Here is a 23,237-nt window from a genome sequence, read left to right as displayed (position 1 = left end):
TCAAACGATGGCAGGTCCAACTCAAGAAGTAACATAGGGTAGATATCAAAGTAAAATACTACACAATGAATACAAATAATAGGATCATGAACTATAAAAGGAAGGAAAGAAAGTACTCACCTTAAACGTAGATCATGTTGGATGTCTTTATGTTCAAAAAGGTTGCCTCAAATCTGAATCTGAATCTGAATCCACTATTTCTCCTCTTCTTCGGCAATAGTTCATAGAAGCGTCGAACATCGATAGATCTGCTATCCAAATTAGATGAAGGCTGTCCAGATTCGATGAAGGGTTGGTGGTGGTTGCGATGCTGCCCATAGCTGTGGCTGGTGGTGACTGCGGTGGTATGTAGTCGACAGGCTCGACACCAAACAAGGGCAACCATCGCCAGCAAGGATGAACTCCGGTGGGCTGTGGTGGCTGCAATCAGCTGTCGCATTTGGCCATTGAGTCTATGGTGGTCGGAGTAGCGGAGAGATGGAAATTTAGTAGAGCAGAGGAAAAGAGAGGCTGACTGGGGAATGAGGTACCGAAGTATCACTACAAGAAAATTAAGATTTTACAACACTTAAAAGACAATATTTTTTTTAAAAAAGCATTGTTTTTTTTTACAATACTTTTAGTGAAAAGCGTTGTCTATCTCTTTATTTGCTTACTAATAGACAATGATTTTTTATAAATCATTGTTTATTACTGATTTTTGTAGGTCAAAGACAACGCTTTTTGAAAAGTGTTATCTATTGACATTTTTTTAATGTCTATAACAACGATTTTAAAAAGCGTTGTCTATTATAAAGTCCTCATCTAAATCTGGGATGATATGAACCGTTGGATCAATTAAGGAGTAAAAAAATCCTATGCTTCACTCGACACCACTTATCTCCGAATACCTCCCGAACCCCTCTCACACATCTTCGATCTCCTCTCAAACCCCCTCCCACAATCCCTCACCAAAGTCACCAAACCAAACCCTCTCTCGTTGAAATGAGGGAAGACAACGAAGCCACGAAGCCTCAAGGCAGTGAGATCGTCGCCGAAGAAGGCGCAGACGAGTCTCAGAAATCGGAAGTTCCACCGTCTCCATCACCACCTTCGGCTATATCCCTCAATATCTGGCCGCCATCACAGTGAGTTCAGGATGTCGTGATCCGTCACCGTCACCATGGAGACAGTGGCATGGCAGTGTCGAAGGCTTCCTGCCCGATGATGCCACCACGGAGTTGGGACATATTTTAATGTGCAGTGCGGTTCATGGATAAGCAGTTGATTTTTAATTATATTAATTGAAGCCGGTTTGGCAAAAACTCAGTTTAATCAGCTTTATCGAACTTGTTAATTTCATACTATCCACACTCATAATCTGATATTTTTTTCCTATTAGATTACCCTTGAAATATTCATGAAGAAATTGCAAGGAAACGACACTGCTTTTATTATGAATAAACCTTTTGCAAAGTTAATGATAAACTTGCTCGATTTGATTATGCCTACTGCTGAGGAACATTTTGTCCTATTAATATTCTATTATCATGGTATTGTTGGAAACTTGAAATAAATAAGTTCTGAGTTCTCTTTTATTATCTCTTTATATCTCATCTTTGATTAACACTCTTTGATTGTGTATTCCCATTGCTTTATATCTGTCTAAAAGAAAATCGATTTGTTTAATTATTAATGAGGTTGCTTTGTTAATGTCAACATGTATTTTTGCATCCTTAGTTTCTTAATGCACGACTAGTATGTTCTGTTAAATGATTGTTATTGTTAATAGTTTAGTACTTTTAACTTTGAAAATGGCCACACCATGTTCTTTTATTACCTGGCATTCACTTTAGATAAACATGGAAATCAGATGATGTGATCTGTGATTAGCTGTTTCTAAAACCAGATAATCTAGACACCAACCTTCATGCTGATGGTTATGTTGCAGATATTCTCTAATTGGCCTAAGGGAGCATATTAAGAAACATCCCCCCTTGGCAACCACAGAGAAAGTGCAACAGTTTGTTAGGGTGAGTTGAAACTTATGCATATCACCTGGTAGATTACCTATTATACTATTATTTTATGCATATCATATTATAGGGTTGGCATTATCAAATGGTCCAGTATAATTTGTTTATCACTCGTATTTCATTCATAACTCACGAATAGATAAATATAGTTTTGTATGATTGTTTTGTATGTTATTAAATAAATATGCCATGCATTTTCCCTATTATTATAATAAGAAAATCTGACAAATTATTATTAGGTATGGAATTAGAAGCTTTCATGTAATACTAACATAGTACCGTTAATAAATTTTGGATCCCTGAGTTTGCTTGACCTTGTAAAATGTTTTGTTTCTGAATGCCCATTATACAATGAAAATTCTACTACAGTACAAAATGATTTTCTGATAAATAATATAAAAAAATTAAAATGCTTTATAACTATGCTTATTTAATTTCATTTCGTTTGGCACATAAATTTAAGAGTAAGCACAATTTGGTGACCTTCTAGCATGAATTTTTCTCATTATTGTGGGCTTGAAAATTAGTATTCATGTATAGCAAGTTAACCAGATATGCTTGTTTTGTTAGGGAAAGGGAAGAGAAGCTATTGTTGCTGGATTCTATCATGGAGGTTATGAAAATTCACTGTTGATGCTTATGAAGGGACATTCGGGTTTGGTTATAAAGGTGGGCAGCTTCTCATCCATTCAAAACTGACTTTAGGACTACAAATGTTGTTTATTGCTATGATCTTTTACCAAGTGTTTGTGCTAATTATTTGGAGTTTATATATATATATATATATATACATCATCGAGCAAGAAGCCTTTGACACCGGCAACTCTAACAGTGGTCGTGAATTCACTTCCATCAACAGTGTTTACCTAAACTTTTCTTAGAGATTGTAAGTGGATGTAGCATACTTTGTTAATATAATCTTGCATTTATGACCTATAGATTATTTTGAAAAAGCAATGTTCTTTTCCCTTCTTGAATCCTTGCTCCGTTGTTTCCGTTGTTGTAAAGATTACCTGCTTATCATAGTGGCATCATCTCACTTATAATACTGTGGGTGTTAATGCTAGCAACTTGTTTCCCAAATCATCTTTTGTTGATGAGGTGCGTTCGGAGTTGGCAAAATGTATACAAGATCATATTTATGAGTAGGTGCGTTCAAGTTTATATAAGTTCATCATCTTGCTTTAGCTAAAGTGAACAAGATTTTTTAAGTGATTTTTGTTGGGATCTAGAGCGCTAAACACGCGAAAGCGCAGCGGAAATTAACTAGATCCTCTATCTAGCAGATCCATACAAAGGGAAGAAACATGTTCTGGAAATAATCTATGCTAAGCTACATGATAGAATTATATCTTTGTTGCGTGCCCTTCACAATCCCGACAGCAACCTTTTCTTTGGATCAAGATCTCCGCGCGTTCAAGCGTCCGCACCTCTATGGTATCCACACGAACATATCCTTCGTTCGTCGCACGAACAAAGCCTTCGGAGAAGAATCATCTTCTTGTGCTAGCAAGAAGTATGGTTCGGCCAAGCTTGAAGATTCGGCTAAGGAGGAAGGAGGAGGAAGAAGAGAGAAGCTCAAGAGACACCATTTCTCATCTAAATGAAAAATAAATCTAAAAACCTATTTATATTCATCAAATGAATACCAAGGGTTTTTGTCTCTTTATATTCCTCCTAATGGGTTGGATTTTTATATATTGGATTAACCATTAATCCAATAACCCAATAAGTCTAACCCATTGAGTCTACTCCATGAATCCAATGTGTCTAATTCGGATTGGACTCAATCCAATGAGTGAGTTCATTTGAGTCTAACTCAATTAGTAACCAAAAGACCTAATTATCTCATGATTGACTCTTAAGGCTAATTACTAACAATTTTTTAATGAACTATTTGTTGTCGTTAAGTGTAGTATTTTGTCTTTAGTTTTATTTTCTTCTAATGTCAATATTACTGAGAGCGAACAAGATTTCTAATGAATTTTTTATTTTCTTCAACACTTACTAATTTCTTATCGCTTTTTGTATTTCTAGGTTCTAGTAATGATTTCTTAATTTCTCTTTCAAATAGAAACTATTAAGTAGTTTTGTACTATTTTGTAGTTTTGTGCAACATATTGCCTGAAATCCAAATTTATCTCGTCGGTACATCAATTTAGATTTTTTAATTGTTCTATGGTGTGAACTGTGACCCTTGTTTTTAGCTTTAAGAGTGAAAATTTCTTTTGCATAATACTGATGGTATTATTTTCTGTGGCAGATACACAGTGGTAGATGTTTTGTCCTAGTCTCAAGCCAACAATCCTTTTTTAATGTAGCTAGTAGAAGTAAGTATGCAGATCGTTGCCTTCGAGACCAGCTAGCTATTTTGTGCTCTTTTGTTTTAAATTTGAATGTCACTATCTACATTGAAATAGAACTATTTAGTATTTGAAATTAGCTAAATTATACTTTGTAGCTGAATTCTCCTGTAAATACCAATATATACTTTGTGGCTAAATTATATTGTTTTGGTATGAGTTTGAAATCATTAGCTGACCTAATTAACTGCTATTATATGTCAAATTCGAATCTGGACATGGTAAAAGAAAAATAATAGTTTTGTAAATATAAAAACAATGATTTTGTAAATAGATTTTTTATTTTTTTTATTTTAAAAAGATAACGCTTTTAAAGCGTTGTAAAAGTATTGTCTTTGCAAAAAACAGTAACATTTTTAAAGCGTTGCAATAACATTGTTTTTTCCAAAAAATGATAATGTTTTTAAAGCGTTGTAAAAGCGTTGTCTTTGCTATAAATGACAACGCTTTTAAAGCGTTATCGTTGAGCTAACTTTTAACAACAGTGCTTTTAATAATCTTTTTTCAGATACATAGACAATGCTTTTAAAGCATTGTCTATTAGTTTTTTTCTTGTAGTGTATCTCCAGAACTATAGGGAGATATTATTCGTGATACACCTCAGATCAGGAATATATTGAGATATTATCAATGAAGACAATGACAACGGATCCAAATACTCTGGAAATACCCGGTTCATCAAGTCCCTTACACGTACATGATCTACTTCAAAAATAGATAAACAATGTTTTGTCTAAAATTCTTCATAAAATGAAGTTATGCACAAAATGACTTATTGGAAACTCCTCTAAGTTATCCAAGAGTCAGTCGAAGAGTCAGCAAGAAAATGGACGAATTTAGTTAATCGTTCAATGATCATCTAAATCGAATTAAGACCCTTTTCTAATTGCACCGATTCTTTTCGTTGTTTCGTTGTTGGAGATGAGCCCCCTTCGTTCAATCTCAACTTGAGACAATTGACTTTGAAGTGAGCTGCTACATAGCAATTAAAGCTTGTAATTACTTTCTTCTTTTGTTAGATTATTCTTTTATATATATATATAACAAGATTATTTTACGTGGCTTAGAAACTCCTTGCTTACCCCATAGACTATAACAAGTCTAATGGATTGCTTCTAAATAACTTTACTATTATCATCCCTTAAAGGGTGAAAGATAATAAGGTGGTATAGTTCTACAATGCGCAAGCCTTGACGCGACTAATGAGGTCACAAGCTATCATATGTTTGACCTTAAACAAGGATTTCATTTGCAAATAATCCTCACCTCTAACCTCTAAGATATGAAAAGAATGTAAGAAGAGAGAAAATTATAAATAGCCTAAGCTGTTGAGGCCTTCAACCCTCATAAGATTTACGACTTCAGTCAATCGACCAGATATGACTTGGGAGTCCATCCCACTATTAGGCAATCTCCACATAATTATAATGGTATTATATGCTCAATGACAAAAGCCAAAATATTATAGCCACTCAACATAATTTGTCATGGATCTCATTCTTCAAAATTTTCATCTCGTCAAATCCACTGAGATCTCCTCTCCATGCTCTAGTGGTGGTAACTGATCCATGACAAGCTCTCAAATATGAGTCCACAACTCCTAAGTCTACTACTCAAGCTAAGTTTCCAACCTCGAGCACATGAGATCATTAAGTCTACAGCTCAATCTCATCAAGTCAACAAGCTCCTCAAGCATCATGTGCACTATCCAGTTATCTCCTCGGATGAATTTAATAGTTAACGTATTAAATATTATCACAATGAGATCTGGGGTTTGAATCTCGACAAAGTCGAGGTAAATACCTCCCTTATGTGCTAGTAACTATTCCAAATACTAGTAGCCTCCCGTGATTTACCTCCTCCGTGTTGGTCTTGGGACGGATAGTTGATGAAAACATTGAGGATGAACATATTCATCTTTTTACCACCCTATGCACTATCTAATCGTATCATCACAACTATTGGCATACTAGATATGCAATAACAAATCACAAAATTTAAACCATATCAGGTTACTCCCAACAAGAAGGAAGCGTTATGACCTGAACAAAATGAACAAGTTACCATGGGTTTTCTGTGACTGTGGTAAAGCCAAAAGGAACATGATTTACAGGATAGGCTGGCTAGCTGCAACAAAAACCTCACTTCAATCTCTAATGCACAAAATTTCATAAAGAATGACTAGAAGCTTATTGGCATTGCCACAGTTTGGAAATCTACAAGAAAGCACATTAAGAAAAAAAAACATAAAGATTGCCCTTTATGTCAAAACAGTAAATTTCATTATGTCACTAGAGGTTTGAACGGTAAATTGACATCACAATCTTATCTTGCTTAAAGTTGAACCAAAATTGCATAGTATACAAAAGACAAACCCCACACTGGAAACTTTATCCGCACTGTCCAGAGACATGACACCTCACCTAATGTTATAATTACTTATTATTCCTGGCATTTTAATTCCATTCCTTGCCTGTTTTAAGTATTGTACTGAGGGTTTGCTCCTCAGATGAAATATTACAATTTTAGTATAGTATATTATCGGACACTAGGCACACTTTGGCACGCAAAAGTGTATTTGAGCAAGTGCTACTCCGTTAATCCCCTTTTACATAGTTTATATACTTTGTTTTTAAGTAAGCTTATCAAGCAATATTTTGGTGTATGGAAGAGAGATATCTTCCGCTCGTTGTGTCCCTACACTTGTAATAATTGTTTTATTTTTATTTGTATTTGCGTTCAGCATCGTATCTGAATTTTCAGAGAAGATAGCTAAACTATATGTTTTGTGCAACTAAGATTTAATTCCAATCAACTCCCGATAAAAGAAGACATGGAGTTGGTTTATACAAAATAGCATATGACAGTTAGTGATAGCCTCAACAGCCCTCTCAATTGGTCACATTACTCGGGCAAATTGTAACCTCTACATTTTTTACATTAGTATAAGTCATACTTCTATGTAGTTTCTAGATTATCTAACCAGATACGAATAGTCCATGGTTAAAATCCCCATGAAATAAGATGCATCGATCCTTAATTGACTATAATAGTATAAGTATATGCTCCTTGTCCATTACCAAATGGTAGTGGCAAGAATGGTATGGTTATTTGTATTTCCTAAGACTGTCATCCTTAATCTTCAATAGATTATTGGCGGCCTGACACCTACATCCAACTAGGTATCAGTTGGTGTCACAGAAGAATCTATATTATGTGTGTTAGGCTTGGGTCTTGTAATGTCAACTTGTCGTGTTCATGATCGTTCTTGATCATGACTGCAATTAAGGTTAACTCACTTAGTGTCACCATGCTAACATCAGTCAGTGAGTACTTAACAAATAGGTATAGAGACAACTATACAATCCAACTAAGTTGGAGAAAGTCTAAGAAACCATGCATTCATCCTTACAACATTCAACTAATGTAACAGTAACTAAATAAGGTAGTGAACCAAAATAGGTATAACAACACCAGAGATATACCTTACTTCTTATAGTTTTGAGATGTCCTGTGTCACTGCCTAGTCCCAAAATTCAAAAAGTCATATCAAGAAAATAAATTATGAAATCTGAAACACAAAAAGGCATCGCAACCTGGGCTCTCATACAAATAAATTGTCACGCCTGGAGGGTAAGGTTGTATGACAAAAATCAGATAGCACCTTCCCTATAACAATGACAATTGAAACATGGATACATAGCCATAAAGCAACATAGGATAATATCTACAGCCCACATGGATAAAAATAAACACAACTACGCAAAATAAGAAACTAGATTACATACCAGTACGACTTACCTCAACAAATATATAACAAACAAAAGGGCAAAGTCTAGAAACTCACACACAAGTTATACAATATGTTGAGAAAGCCAAAATATGAGTACGAGTAACAACAACAACAAAAAAATTCATGATGCAACATGGGACTGGCAGCTAGGATCTCGAAGCGACACGACATATCATCTACCTACTAACCTGGAAATAAAGGGAAAGCAAGGGGTAGTGAGTATAACATACTTTGTAGGTACAAGAAGATAGTGTATGATAATAACATAAGGAACTCAAAGGAGACAGTCTTAGGAAAATACTTACTTCAAAGATAGGAGAACCAGAATAATAACTTGATAACCAACAACATAATCAATAATATAATGTCCATTAACCTCCTCAACCAGGTGTGGTAAATAAATCAGGAGTACGTCTGAACCTGTATGAACATATACATAACTAGCATACAACAAGCATATAACAAGTCCTAACTATCTCAAACTGCTACCACTAATGGATCTTGTGGTCAATTAGGGTATATAACTAGCCACTGTCCGTAGGAGAATGCTCTACCACGGATGGTCCCGTGGGTGGACAGGATGTGGTAGCTATCTAACTTCTCAAACACTGACTGCAGGAGAATACTCTACCACGGATAGACCCATGAGCAGTCAGGGTATGTAACAGTCACTGTCTATAGGAGAACGCTCTACCACGGATGGTCTTGTGAGCAGATAGGATAAATAAACAACCACTTCTTGCGGGAGAATACTCTAATGATGTGATGATAACCGTAAGCACATGTTCATCATCAAGTAATAAAATTTATAAGTCGATCCGACGAGAACTGAAGATTAAATGCTAGTTGGTTTTACACTTTGAATTTAGATAGACAAAATCGATGAGTGTTTGTTTTGAGATTTTCAACTAATATGTGAAAGTAAAAGAAAGTAGATTGAGGAAGTCATTAGTTTAGTGAATGTTCTAGGCCATTGGTTTCATTCTAATGGTGAATGTTGTGCTATGAATTTTCCCTTCCCTAGTTCTCTACTTATATTATTGTAGGACAATCACCGAATATCATCCTGCGACGGTGTATCAGAATACTTCCCCTGCTAGTAACTAAGTATGCTATCAAGTAAAAAAGTAATCTAGAGAGTCCAGGTTTTTAGTAGAGTACCTCCTATCACAAGGTCTCCCCCGAGTTTACGTCTCTCGATTACGTAGGTCACGTAGCACATGATTAGGGAAAGCCCATGAGGTCTAGTGATAGATTTATCCATACATAGAATTGTTCTCCCTTAGGAGGTTACGTTCCATATAGAAGGATAGTTATCTTTGATACTCAATGTTAAACAAGTATCCTAAGACCATGTTGAGTTATATTAGAATGCACACTCAAAAGAGGCAACAATTCATGCATCTACTCGATGAAAATTCAAGTTCATGCTCAGATTTAGATACACAACAATGTATCTATTACATAAATGAGATATACATATACAAAAATACAATTTAGATAGATAAATTCATGTCCATAAAAAGAGTCTTCTTACAAGCAATTCATCGAACAGAACATATGCATATATGCTTCATCAAACAAGGGAATTGGCGATTCAATAGAGTTTACAACTTCTACTCCTTACAATTACTTCCTACGTCCTAGAACAATTTTAATCTACTCCATAATAGCTAGAAATGCAATCCAAACACTCATAATAATAGAAATCCAAGAAGAGGAGGAAATCTTACCCTTTGATGTCGAATGAAGCCTTTGGATGCAGATCTTGGTGTGCCTTTGGAATAGTAGAACTACCTTAGATCGCTCAAATGATACCTCCGGATGCAAGGATTTGACCTAGATGGTCTCCTCCTGTGCACCAAGCTTTCTTTGGAAGGAGATGAGATGCTCTTTTTATAGAGGTGAGGCACGGAGTGACCGTGCCTAAAGGCACGACCAATTCGCTCCTTGGGCATTTGGTCGTGCTTTTTAGCACGGCCAGAGTCAAATTGGCTTTGACAAGATAGCTTGGCCATGTCAATTGGCACAACCAAAGCTATCTTTGGCTTCTTGGCTGTGTCTTTTGGCACAGCCAGGGCAGAGACTGCTCTGTTTTAGCCTTCTGGGTCATGCCATCTAGCATGTACTAATCTTCAAAACTGGATTTGGAGGCATGGCCAATCTTTATTCCCCTTTGGAAAAGGGCATAGATTGGCTCCTGGCCATGCCATTTGACATGGCTAGAGCCAGTTCTGCTCTGGTTTCTTCCATTGGTTGTTCCATTTAACACGACCTGCTCCTTGCTGCTTCCTCGGTCGCGCCTCAAGGCATGGCCAGACCCAATTTGTCTCTGGAATGGTTGTTTCATACACCTCTCCATGAGGTTGGCAAGGCTAGGCCATGGTCTTCATCAAATGATCTTCATTTACGGCTTTAGAGTCTCTTTCCACCTCAACTTGCTCCTGAAAGAAAAAATAAACATTGAGCAAATCTCTAGATGCAAAATAGTAATTATACTTAAATATGATAGAAAATTGTGCAAAAGCATAGATCATAGCCAAATGAATACAGAAATATGGGCATTAAATGATATAAAATAACATATATAATTTACGCATATCACCCCCCCCCCTCCCCCCCCAGATTTAAACCTTTGCTTATCCTCAAGCAAACTTTGCAATCTAGATTCATGAGCTAATAATGAGTATCCCTAGTAATTCTAATCAGTTTTACCAAACTAGTAAAACTGATGAGCATAATCAAGAATGATCTACAAGTAAGCATTCGATTGTTATCAAATAAAATTTTATAGTCTAGAAACATATGTAGGAATAAGTGCATCATACTCCCTAACAAATCAATTTAACTCTATCAGACAATTTCAATAGTGAGCATGATCATGAATGGATTTAACTAGCCTAAGAATGAGTTCTTTGTGCTCAGTGCAAATTGTGGCCTAAATTTCTCAAGTTTCAATTCCTAGTCTTAGTCAAGTCGTCATTGAACCATCTTTTCCTTTTATTCCTGGTAGTAACACTGCTTGGTTCATCTATATTAAATCTACTCAAGGTCTAAAGAATGCGCTCGATAACAAGAGAAATCTAGTGTTCATTTTTCCAGTAACCTAACTCGGTCTCAAAGAGGTAAACATCTAATTTCCACTCATGATAAAAAAATTTTCAATCTCTTATTTCATATGCTTTGTTTGTGTTTTTTTTCTTTTTCAATTGCACATTTGTAATGATGCAATTAGTGGGATTTCCATTTTTCCAAATGAGTTTTAATGTTTTGAGCTTCAATCTAATAGCCAAGGTGTAGTTAAGAAATCACCATGGGAAATTAAGTACTCATCAAATTCAATGAATTATGACTATTTTTAGAACTTTCAACTATCAAAATAAGATAAGATGTATAGAGATCCTTAAGCTAGACTATAACCAAATCCTTTCAATGAAAAACAATGCTCATGTCCTGCTATTAATGATAGAGAAAAGTATATCACCAAACATGCTAGCAATCATATCCTAACAACATGAATCTAAACCATAAACGTGCGAAAAAATTTTCTATCAAACAAATCATATGATCACTTTGTTCCACTGCAGGTAAAAAAATAGATCACTACTATACTGGCAATATAAATGTAGCTCATGACTCTAGATAATTAGCGTGCTAGAAGTTTACTCATGGACAAGTCAGTAGTAATGGTGTGGATAGTGAAACTTAAATGACTCAAAAATATTATTAAGACCAAAATCTAAATTTTATTATCAAAATCTAAACTATAATCCAACATATATGCATCTAAGTATGTATCCTCCCAGACTTAAACTTTTCATTGTCCCAATGAAAACAAAGCCACATATGAAAGAGAGTTAAGGTTAAAGGAGTTACCAAGTGAGACATGCCAAGTTAATGAGTCAATCAAGTTATGAAATTACTCTATTATCCTTAAGACACCTACATAATGTATCATGAAAAAGAAATATGGACAAGAAAAATTAAGTAAAGGGATTGGGTTAAGAAAAATATAAAAGAAAATAAATTGAAATAATAACAAGAAAGAAACTTGGGTTGCCTCCCATAAAGTGCTTATTTTAGGTCCTAAGCTTGACCACCTCATTAAGCTCATCAAAATCACGATCTTGTTGAAGTGAGAAACTTCCAAATTTTTCTTCTAATGACCTATATTATTATGAAGAGAGCTATCATCATAAGAACAATGTAATGTATCGCCACTCTCTTCATCTTCATCTCCTTAAGAGTCCTTTCCGGCAGTCAGAGATGGTTCAATGTGAGCATCCAATATTTGGCCTCTTGAAAATCGGCACACCCACAAGAAAAGCATACCTCCCAATATTAAGTGAGTTGTCAGTAGCTCATTTAATTAATGGTCATTCGATATCTTAAACACAAGGAGATTAATACACTCATGATAAGAATGAGCCCATAATGTAATATGGGATTGGTGCGGTAGTTCAATAATAACTCTTTAGTGGTATGAGTTATTATTGATGAACTTGAGTTGGGTGTTCGGGTCGAATACAGGAAGCTCAAGCTCATCGGGAGACCAAAACCAATTCCTCCTCTCGGTCCCTGTTGTAGCCTCTATAAAGCCTTGTATCTACTAAGCCCACTTCTTACCCAAGTAATGGGCAGGACACATCCTTGCTTGGTGTAAGGGGGGCGATCAAGCATTAGCTTGGAGCCCAAGAGGTGGTCAGCAAAGCTTGGTGCCCAAGCAAGGGGCCGACCACATAGGATTAAAAGGAGAGATTTTATTTTTTGTTAAAATCTTTTCTTTTATAGTCATCCACATGGTTTTAAAAGAGAGTTTTAAATTTTAAAATCTTTCCTTTTATAGCTATCTACAAAGGTTTAAAAGAGAGATTTTAATCTTTCCTTTTTTGTAGTTATCTATAATGTTTAAAAAGAGAGATTTTAATTTTGACAAAACTTTCCTTTTTGTAACCATGTTTAAAAGAGAAGTTTTAATTTTAATCTTTCCTTTTTGTAGCCTTCTACATTGTTTAAAGGAGAGAGATTAATTTTAAAACTTTTCTTTTGTAGTCATCACAATAGGAAATTTAAAAGAGAGAGATTTTGATTATTATTAAAAAAAATTTTTTTGCCATGACCAAGGATTATAAAAGAAAGGTAGAGGGTGCCTTATGAAACATACACATATCTCTACAATTTCTCTCCTCTCTTTTCCTTGGTGACCAGTCTCTCTCCCTTTCCTCTTCCTAAGGCCGGTGGCACCTTGTTTCTTCTCTCTTTTTCTTCTTTCTAAGGCCGGCACCCATCTCTTATTGGTGGCTGAAACTTGAAAGAAAAGAAGGAGCACTTGGTGGCCGGTTGCTTGAGAGAAAGAAGAAGAGAAGAAAATTTCCTATTTTGGCATTCCTTGGTGGCCGGAATTTCTTGGAGGAGGAGAAGAAGTGGTTTGGATGGATTTCATCTTGGTAGACCATCACTCACACGACGTTCAAGAGGAGGAGAGGAATATAGCAGAAGATCAAGAGATCTTTGTTTACAAAGAAAGGTATAACTAGTTCTTAATTCCGCAGCGAAACTAGTTTTTCTTTGTATGGATCCTGAAATACCAACACAAGAGGCTAGCGATTTCATGTTTCATTTTTTTCTATTTTGATTTAGTGTTTTAATCTTGTGCTTCTATTGAGGTCTCTGTAGTTAAACCTAGGGTTACTGTAAGAAGTTTAAATATTCAATTTCTTTGAAAGACTTTGTCTAGGAAGTGGTGGATGATCCCATACCTAAAAAGGTTGAGTGCCTCATCATGTTTAACCTGGAAGTCAATCCTTGAAATAGATATTTAATCAACATCTGTAACATGGGATGAACTTAGATTAATAATATTAAGTATCGTTTGCAATCCAAGTTTTAACTACTGAAGAACACATGAGTTGAACTTGAAGTAAAAATGTTAAGTTCCGTTTTCAATTCAAGTTTAACTCATGAGGAACACATAGGTTGTTAAGAAAGTTCTATGCTTGTACAAATTTTTGTATAGGGGAAGTAGAATGGAATTCCAAGTAGCGACCAACAATTGGTATCAGAGCGAGTTTTCTGCCTCTATGTGTTTGGTTTTCAGTTAAATTATGCACGGTTCATACATAAATTTGGCAGGATAATAGTAGGATGTGTAAATAAACTAACTATATGGTTGCAGGCATCCTAGTTCCAACTATTATGACCCTATTGTGTTTGTGTATGATTGGACCCTTGGGCATGTCGAGGGCATTTTATGTGTACATGATTATAATTATTAAATACAGTAGGAGTTGTATTAGTTTTAGGATTTTACATTCTGTTCGATCTAGATTACATGTACATTCCCTTGTGGAATATAGGATCGATAAATGTAAAATTTTATTTTGTTGCGGCTCATCTCCTTGCTATGTGTGGTGCTATCTTGAGGACCAGAGGTGCATCGAAAAAGGAAGCAAGATAGACGTAACGACATGACCCGATGGTGGCAGCTAGGGTTGGTGGCACATCGAGGACAGCTATGGATGAGGCCATAATAGTTGAAAAATTAATTTTCATATTTATAGCCTTTTTATGCTGTTTATATGTGATGTGTGTGTGCGTGCATGTTAAAATTCCTCATTTTAAATAACTAAGTGGGAGAGGAATTATTTAAATTCCACAGTCTTCATTACTGGTTTAATGTCCGAAAATTCTCAAATAAATTTTAGAAATATTCTATTAGTTTTTCTGAACTTTTAGAATATTTTTATGGAATTTTTAGAGTAGCAGAAGTAGCAAAATTAAATAAAAACGTAAAATAGCCTAAGCAAGAATTGAACCCGTGACCTATCAGGTCCTACAACTTATAGCATGACTTTAGTAACCAAGTGGCCCCAGCAGGGGTGTGCTGAAAGAAGAGAGGAGGAATTATATTTATGATTGATTTGGGTCATATTAATCACTTAATATAAATAGGGAATTTAAGTGAGGGTTTATTATTTTGAATCGACAACTCTTCCTCACCCTCACCCACCGACCTCTCCTTCTTCCTCACCCTCTCGGCACACCAAGCCCCCAAGAGACCTAGGGTTCCATCCCTAGGGGCGTAGGAGCACCTTCCGGCGACGACTCTGATACGAGGACGATCCTCTCCGCGAGAAGAACGCGTAGACGCAAGAAGATCGCCGAAGAGATCTTCTTCTCCGGAAATCTAGCGATCAGAATTGTAAGAAACCTAGCGCAGGAAGTCAGTAACCCCTCACCTATAGTATAAGTAGCTAATCGTACGTTTTTATGTTTTTAGTTTAGCCATATGCAGATTTTTCGGCACGTAGGGAGTATTTGACCCTCCTCGCAGGTTTAGGGTCTATTTGAGCACCTCTAGATGGGCCAGACATGTTTTCCCCCTCCAATTTTAGGGTTTTAGACGTTGTCGCACTACAACAAAATCGCTCATAGACATCGGTTTTCCACCGGTGTCTATTTGATTTTCGACCGATGTCTATGAAGCCGATGTTAAAAGTCTGTCATTTTAGACATCGGGTTAAAATCGGTGTAGTATCACTTAACGACACCGGTCTTCGAATCGGTTATTAACCGGTGTAGTATCACTTAACGACACTGTTTCATCAATGGTGTAAAACCGATGTAATATTGTATGTTAATAACACCAGTTTTGGCAGCGGTAAATGACCGATGTAATATTACTTTATAACACCGGTTTTACATCGGTGGAAAACCGATGTAATATGTATATTTTTTAACAGCACAGATTTGATTTTAAAACCGACAATAACAAAAAAAAATACACAAATATTCACAAATTGTACAAATATTCATCATTCAATAATATCCATAAAATACACAAATATTCACAAATTATATAAATAATCTTCTTACAACAATATCCATAAAATACCCAAACATTCTTTTTACATCAAAAGCTAGCTAATAGATATCAAAATCAAAGTATAACATTCTGTTAACACATCAAGGTACAACTGTCTCAAATGTAATCTAGCATGCATTCAGCCCACTCGAACCGCACTTCATCAATTTCAACTCTGGAGTACTTGAGATTTGTAAACTGTAAAAACACATAAATCCACCATATGTCAAATAACTAAAACAAATGTGTGCATGTATCAAATAAAATAGAATACTGAGTTTTTAAAGGCTGCTGTGGAAGATAACGAATATAACAGTGAAGGAAGCATAGAAGAACAAAGAAAATGTTCATAGTTAACAAGCAAATGAAGAGATATACTATTTATTGTACTACCTCTGATGCCATCTTCCAAATCTCATAAGCAAGAATGCAACTGTGCCCTTTGTATACACATGGCTAATAGACATAATACAATAAGGAGCAAAAGCTATAAAATTCACCATCACCACGCAATCAATGAAGCAGGCAAACACAAGGTGGGTTGATATGCAGTGAATCAAAAGGCAACTGTGCCCTTTTTTTGTGGCTTTCATCTTTCCCAGATAATTCCTTCAGTGATTTTTGCTGCTAACTTGGTTTATGTTTTTTCACATCTTTGTATTAGCGGAATGGATTAAGATTATAAAACCCTCTTACATTTCTTTTGTAGTTGGTTGATTTTGAGAGCTGGAAAATTATTTTCTCAGAATCTAAGAAAAGTGCTGGTTACTTCAGCAGAGTCTCTCTTCCAGAATATAATGTTCCTCGAGAGCAACAAGAAATGGAAATTCAAGCTAACATCTTTGCTTTTGGAGTAGTTTTACTGGAAATAATCAGTGGAAGACCTCCATATTGCAAGGAAAGAGGGTGTCTGATAAATTGGGTAAGATGCATATTTGAAAATATTTGATACTCAAAAACAGCATCAGCTTCTTGTAACAGATACTAAGGGCATAAACCCAAATTTGTTCTTATTTCCTACAAACTTCCGATAATCATTTGTTCCATGTAGTTTAGAAGCTTAATTCTCAACAAGCCCTCTAATCAGTTCATACAATAGTCAGGGTAAGTTAAAGGTTGTATTACCTCTATTTAGCTACCTTATCACATCCCAACTGAGGAAACCATAGCCTCGCTGCAAATCACAAGTTTCTTTCAACATTATCTTCCCTTTGGAGATTCATTAGTTGGAAAAGACATAACATTGTTTGCCCTTTGGGTTCGCTAGTCTCAAGATATATCCTTCTTGATCCAACAGTTTGTGATTCATATTAGTAGATTCATGCTATATATCCACGGCTCATTGTCCTTCTATGTTATACAGGCCACAAAGTATCTTCAAAACCCACAAGAGATAAGTAAACTAGTAGACCCTGAACTGAAAAACACAAAGTCAGAAGACCTCGCGGGTTACAGTTAGCCATGTGCATGAAGATGGGGGTCTAAAAGTGTATATCTGGTTAAGTAGGGTCATACTTGATGGTAGATGTACAAAAAAAAATTGGTTCTCAAAATTCAGAAAATACACTTAAACAATAAAAAAAAAACTTAGTTTAGAGTCACAAAATGAACCTTTTGCTATGAAACAGGAGCCCAACATTTAAACAATCAAAATAAGGATTAGTATTGATTACCCATTTATCTTAATAGGTTAGGTTAAATTCGAGTATCAATCCTTTAATCCTAAGGTTACCATTTAAGATAGCTTATCCAGCCACTCTACTCACTGCATCTCCTAATCTCTATTTCCTTTCTTCTTAGGCAATCATTTAGTCTCCAACTAGTATATGGTTTGTAACAAAAGCATAGCATTCGGTTTGTATAAAAAAAATCATTGTAACAAAAGCATAGCATCCGGTTTGTATCAAAAAATCATAGCAAGCACGAGTTTGTAAATCACGAATAAGTATTGGCAACATAATAGGCAATGAATGAGCCATATTGGAATTCAAGCAGGACAAATTGAACTTGAGATTAAGTATTGCATAAAGAAAGAATTGGATTTACCATATCCTTCCATAGAGATAATTTGTAAATCACCACCAAAATAGCGAGCATAGAGACGACTAATTGGAAGCCCATAACCATAACCAACCATAATTACTCCATCTGAGCTTCCTTCATCGTTTTCCTCGAGTGGATTTTTAGCAGTGCTATAGAGATATGTGAAAATCTTTGGAAGACCACTTCTTGGTATGCCACCCCCTTCATCTGATATCTGAAATAATTGATAGCATATCAAGATCAGTATTCCAAAGCTAGAAAAACTAGATGATTGATATGTAACAAGAAATTCCTCGAACCATGAGTATTAACAAACAGAGAAATGCCATAAGATATAATTTAATGATATTAAGAAGAAGATAAATTACAAAAATTAGAAAATTTTTGCATTTATCCGGGTGTTATACTTGTATCAACAGCAGATGCTGATATACATGTTGGCAGTAAAAGATTTTCAACAGGCTCTGACGTATTCTTGTATGCATATAGTCAGATATAGACAAAGTGGAAGACTCTTGGATTTCACATAATCATTGTCTGGTTTAAAAATAACCAGTAGCAATGAGCCCCAAATTCATGAAATATTTGAGAATTTCCCTAACTTTCATTTGTAATAGTTTTCTGATAAATCTGATTAACCACTTTAAAGAGTGAGGAGTTAGTCCAATTATGTTCTTCAATGTATAATTGTTCTCTGTCTTGCAAATCTACATCTGGTGGTTCTGCAGTATCAACACTTTTCAAGAAATAAAAAATGCCTGCAAGACATCAGTAACTGTCAAGAATTCCCAAAGAAAATATAATTTAAATTCATATTTTTCATCTTCACTACATCTAGTTTCTATTTTCTAGAGTACCTAGTATTCTGTGTTAAATTCAAATTCTGCAACTTGCCAAGACAGCATGAATTTTTAACTAATCCTTTCTTATTCTTGAAGTATTGCAATCTTGCTTACCAAGCAGAATAACAGTAATTGAAGATTAAGTATTTATTGGTATCGTACCTTTATTGTAACATCTTCAATCCCATCAGCGACAATAATTCTAACAGGAGGGGCATTCTTATCAGAATTCATAAAACATTCTTGAACCGCACGCAGAGAGTTTTTTACCAACTCAAAGACCATAAGGTGCAAATGAGAAGGAACATACCTGGTCCACAGTAGCAAGTTGAAAGAAATAATCAGATAAGTCATAAATATACAATATCATCAAAAAATTATTTATACAGTAAGGATGTGAACCTCAAACAAAAAGAAAGTTATAATCATATTACTCTGAAACGAGAGGATTGGTTATACTAATTCCTCCTCCTCGCGCTCTCCCCTGCCTTGTGTCTCTTGGGGAAGCACGAGTTTGGGATGAGGATCATGGCCTTCGTGACCTTCTGCGGGCTGAGGACGGGGGACCTGAGGCTGATCGCTAGGACTGTGCTGCCGAAAATTTTCTTGGAGAACCTCCATCTGCATGCATGCGAGGTGCTGAAAGGGAGGCGAGCTGTTGTGCTCACCACCTTGCCGAGGCTCATGGTGGAGGGATTCTTGAAGGAGTACTTAGAGGTGGGGGAGGTGGTGGGGGCGGAGCTGCAGGTGGTGAAGGGCTGCTACTTCACGGGGGTCATCTCTTGGCCTGACAAACAGAGAGCTCTCAGGGACATGGTCAAGGCCGGTGCGGCCATTGTGAACCTCTCCAATGTCCACCACCACCAACTCTCGGCCAAGGTTGGACCTGCATTTCTTTCGATTCCACGTTAGTCGATCAAAGATATGAGTTAAAAGTGATTGTTTTATTTTTCAGGAAATTTATGTCGTGAGAGAGGAGGAATCAAGGAGTGAGAGCAGCAAAATGTCGAGAAACAAGTACCCGAAGCCACTTGTGTTCCATGACGGAAGACTGGCTTTTCTCCCGACGCCATGCGAGATGATGGCGTTCTTCATGTGGATACCCGTGGCAATCCCTTTGGCCGTGTTCAGGATCGCGATGGGGATCGTTTTCCCTTATAAAATATCCATCTTCATCGCCGCCGTCACCGGAATCCGATTCCGGAGGGCCGGAGATGGGAAAGCGAACAGGGAGAAGAAGGGGGTGGTGTACGTGTGCACGCACCGGACGCTGTTGGACCCGGTGATGCTGTGCTCGGCGCTGGAGAGGACGGTGCCGGTCGTGACGTACAGCCTGAGCCGGGTGTCGGAGGCGTTGGCGCCGATGCGGACTGTGCGGCTGACCCGGGACAGGGGACGAGACGCGGCGACGATGCGGCGGCTGCTGGCGGTGGGGGGGGGGGGCCTGGCGGTGTGCCCGGAGGGGACGACGTGCCGGGAGCCGTACCTGCTGCGGTTCAACCCGCTGTTCGTGGAGGTGGCGGAGGAGGTGGTACCGGTGGCTCTGGACGCGCGGGTGGGAATGCTGTACGCTACCAAGGCCTCCTCTTCTCAACCAAATGGAGGAGTTGGAGGAGATGCGGTGTGGTTGGACGGAGAAGCGAGTTCGTCGTGTCTTGATCCTGATCGGGAGAGGATCTAGGAAGGGGGGAAGAGGGAGATGAGGTTGAGAGAGATGGTCGGAGGTTTAGGTTTAGGCTTAGGCTGAGAGAGATGGTCGGATGGTCGGAGGTTTAGGTTATCGCGAGAGAGATGTCGCGCAGAGGAAGGGCGGGATAAAGATTTAGGTTTGGAGGGAATTCACAGTGTGCAGATTTTGGCTTGTGGGGAAAAATTAAAATATTATTTGGGTTCATTAACATCGGATTTTAAAAACCGATGTTAAAATTGGTGTCTATTAACCAAAAAAAGGGCGCTCATAGACATCGCCTAAAAAATCGATGTCTATGAGCTAAAATCTGCGCTCATAGACACCGGTTTTTAGAAAAACCGGTGTAAAATACTCAAAGACATAGGTTTTAGCCTAAAACCGTTGTTGTTCCACTGATGTCTATGAGCGATTTTGTTGTAGTGTCGGGTGCCTAGAGGTGGCCCCCTAATAGAGAGGAGAGTCCGTGCACACCAAGTGTTCGATAAAATGACTAGTACAGTTAAATGCTACAGTAGGCATTTTAATAGCTCAGTTAAATGCCATAGAAGCATTTTAAATAGCATGCTTAGTCTTGCTTCAGTTTATATGGGACTACGGTCCAATGGGTGGGCTCCCATAGTCGCCTCTAGGTTCAGATAACCTAACTCTAGATTCAGATAACCTAGTAAGAGCAAGATAAGATAAATCAGCTTATGAATCAGTATTTTACTTTTATCAGTGACACTATGCTGGACTCTTAGTTGTCCTTGGGTTGGGCTCCCATAGTCGTCCCTAGGTTTATATAACCTAGTAAACCCTACTAGATTCGGGACTAGCTACCTCGGGTCTAGTTAGGGATGCGCGCATAGCAAGTACAGTGTCGGGCCCATCAACAACATGATTATTATGTTTATCTATTATGAAAATAGTTTTCATAACTTCACAAATCAGTTATGTGAATATAGTTCAGATTCAGCATTAGCCTAGCATCAGTTTAGCTCAGCTTATGTATCAGTTCAGTTTTTCTTATTGATACAACAAGATAGTTCTATGATCAGTATTTGATTGTCATGACTCATATATCAGTATGCCATGTTTTAGCATTTTCAGCATGAATATCAACATGTGTTTCAAATAGCATCTTTTAAAAGCATGATTTCATCGAATGCATGTTTTGTGAGGTAGATGGTTCTTACTAAGCTCCCAAGCTTATAGTTTCCTTTTCCTTATACTGCAGATAAAGGTAAAGGGAAGATGGATTAGCGGAGGTTGGAGGGCAATGTGTCAAGATGTGTGTGAGAAGGAACTTGGAATAAAGACTCTTGGGGACTAGCAAGTTTAAAGAATTAGAATTTCTTATTTTCTTATTATTTCCGCACCTTTAGAATGTTAAATGTCATGAATTGTGAAAGTATGCACCATGCTATGCCTAGACTACTAGTTATTTTGATGTTAGTTAATAAACTATGAACAATGACAGTAATGGCATGCCTAGTAATGTTATGATGCTTTTCAGTTGATACATTTGAATTGTATACGAATTAGTTGAGGAATGCTTATCATGCACTTACATTGTCATATGGGATGTTGGGGTGCTGCTAGCAGCATGTTTAGTTTGTATTAATGCTTAGTTTTAGTATGAAGTTGATACAAAGCCCATGGTTCCACTCGTATGCTTAGAAATTGCCAAAGCATGCTAAATTTGATAGAAACATGTAGCTTAGAATGGTAGTATGTGTTCTATTGTATGACAATTGCATGAAAGTTTAGATTCCATCATTTAGCATATGTACAACAATGAAATAGTATTTTGAACATAAATTCTAGATTTTATAGCAATTAGCAGAGATTTTAATTAGTTCAGCTTTCCGCACAATATACTTCAGTGATAGTCACAGAATAGTTCAGCAACCGTAACCCCCGACCTTACAGAGTTGTCAGTAGAAGGCGGGGCGTTATAGAGTGGTATCAGAGCAAGTTCCATACTTCCTCCACACACACATCAGCATTGAACCTGCATCTTCCAAGTAAGAATACCTCTCACCTTATTTATGTTTCTTGCTTCCATGTTTATAGATAACTTTATGATAGCATCTAACATGATAGTAGTAGTTATGTAAACATGATTGTAGTAGTTATGTATGTTCTCTACTTCTCTAGGAAATGGTACGAGGACGCCCAGCTAGAAGGGCACCAGCTACTGAGCCCCAGCATGAGGCGGACAGCTCAATGCCTCCCCCAGACCTTACAGAGGTAGTGGCTCAGTTACAGAAGCAACTAGTTGAACAACAACAAGAAATAGCCACCCTAAAGGCTAATCAGCATAACACTCCCACTGCCACCCCGGAACCTAACATAGCAACCCCAGTAGTTGCAGAGGTTCCACCAGTCCAACCTACAGCATCAGTAGCCCCAGCAGCGGGGGCAAGGAGAGAAGCCTATCTGATCCAGTGGCAGAAAATCAAGCCAGAGAACTTCTCAGGCACCAGTGAACCATGGGATACCCAAGTCTGGTTCAAAACACTGGAGAATACGATGGAGCTCCTAGACTGGCCAGAGCATGAAAAGGTGAAATGCGCCTCCTTCTGCCTGGCAGGAGACGCATGTATGTGGTGGGAGAGGATTAAACCGAAGCGCCCAGTGAACCA

At 37.2% G+C, this 23,237-nt stretch overlaps 2 protein-coding genes across 3 annotated transcripts; one reads left to right on the top strand and one right to left on the bottom strand.

Annotated features, from left to right (window-relative positions):
• Positions 1 to 16,175: 16,175 nt before the first annotated feature.
• On the bottom strand, positions 16,176 to 19,248 carry LOC122003727 (pyruvate dehydrogenase (acetyl-transferring) kinase, mitochondrial-like). 2 transcript variants are annotated; one of them, XM_042558778.1, is made up of 3 exons: positions 19,083 to 19,248; positions 18,082 to 18,292; positions 16,176 to 16,233 (listed from the first exon to the last, which is right to left on the bottom strand). In XM_042558778.1, exons 1-3 carry the CDS (start codon positions 19,203 to 19,205, stop codon positions 16,205 to 16,207), a joined length of 363 nt encoding a protein of 120 aa, XP_042414712.1. In that variant the 5' UTR covers positions 19,206 to 19,248; the 3' UTR covers positions 16,176 to 16,204. The 2 variants fall into 2 exon arrangements, with proteins under 2 accessions (XP_042414712.1, XP_042414711.1); XM_042558777.1 differs by lacking the exon at positions 16,176 to 16,233 and having other exon boundaries at positions 17,848 to 18,292.
• Positions 19,249 to 19,439: 191 nt separating this feature from the next.
• Positions 19,440 to 22,220, top strand: LOC122004325 (glycerol-3-phosphate acyltransferase 1-like). Its single transcript, XM_042559232.1, has 3 exons — positions 19,440 to 19,799; positions 19,876 to 20,551; positions 22,135 to 22,220. The coding sequence occupies exons 1-3, from the start codon at positions 19,440 to 19,442 to the stop codon at positions 22,218 to 22,220; spliced, it is 1,122 nt and encodes a 373-aa protein (XP_042415166.1).
• The last annotated feature ends 1,017 nt before the right edge of the window (positions 22,221 to 23,237 follow it).

Source organism: Zingiber officinale, chromosome 7B (genome assembly GCF_018446385.1).
Source record: "Zingiber officinale cultivar Zhangliang chromosome 7B, Zo_v1.1, whole genome shotgun sequence".
NCBI classification, from domain to species: Eukaryota; Viridiplantae; Streptophyta; class Magnoliopsida; order Zingiberales; family Zingiberaceae; genus Zingiber; species Zingiber officinale.
This window is presented reverse-complemented; position numbering and strand designations above follow the sequence as displayed.

Coding starts and splice junctions, on each gene's coding strand:
- LOC122003727 (XM_042558777.1), bottom strand. CDS start 19,205: ATGGTCTTTGAGTTGGTAAAAAACTCTCTGCGTGCGGTTCAAGAATGT. Junction 18,293..19,082: donor TTGAAGATGTTACAATAAAG/GTACGATACCAA, acceptor CAATTATTTCAG/ATATCAGATGAAGGGGGTGG.
- LOC122004325 (XM_042559232.1), top strand. CDS start 19,440: ATGAGGATCATGGCCTTCGTGACCTTCTGCGGGCTGAGGACGGGGGAC. Junction 19,800..19,875: donor ACCACCAACTCTCGGCCAAG/GTTGGACCTGCA, acceptor TTTATTTTTCAG/GAAATTTATGTCGTGAGAGA. Junction 20,552..22,134: donor AGGAGATGCGGTGTGGTTGG/ACGGAGAAGCGA, acceptor TATACGAATTAG/TTGAGGAATGCTTATCATGC.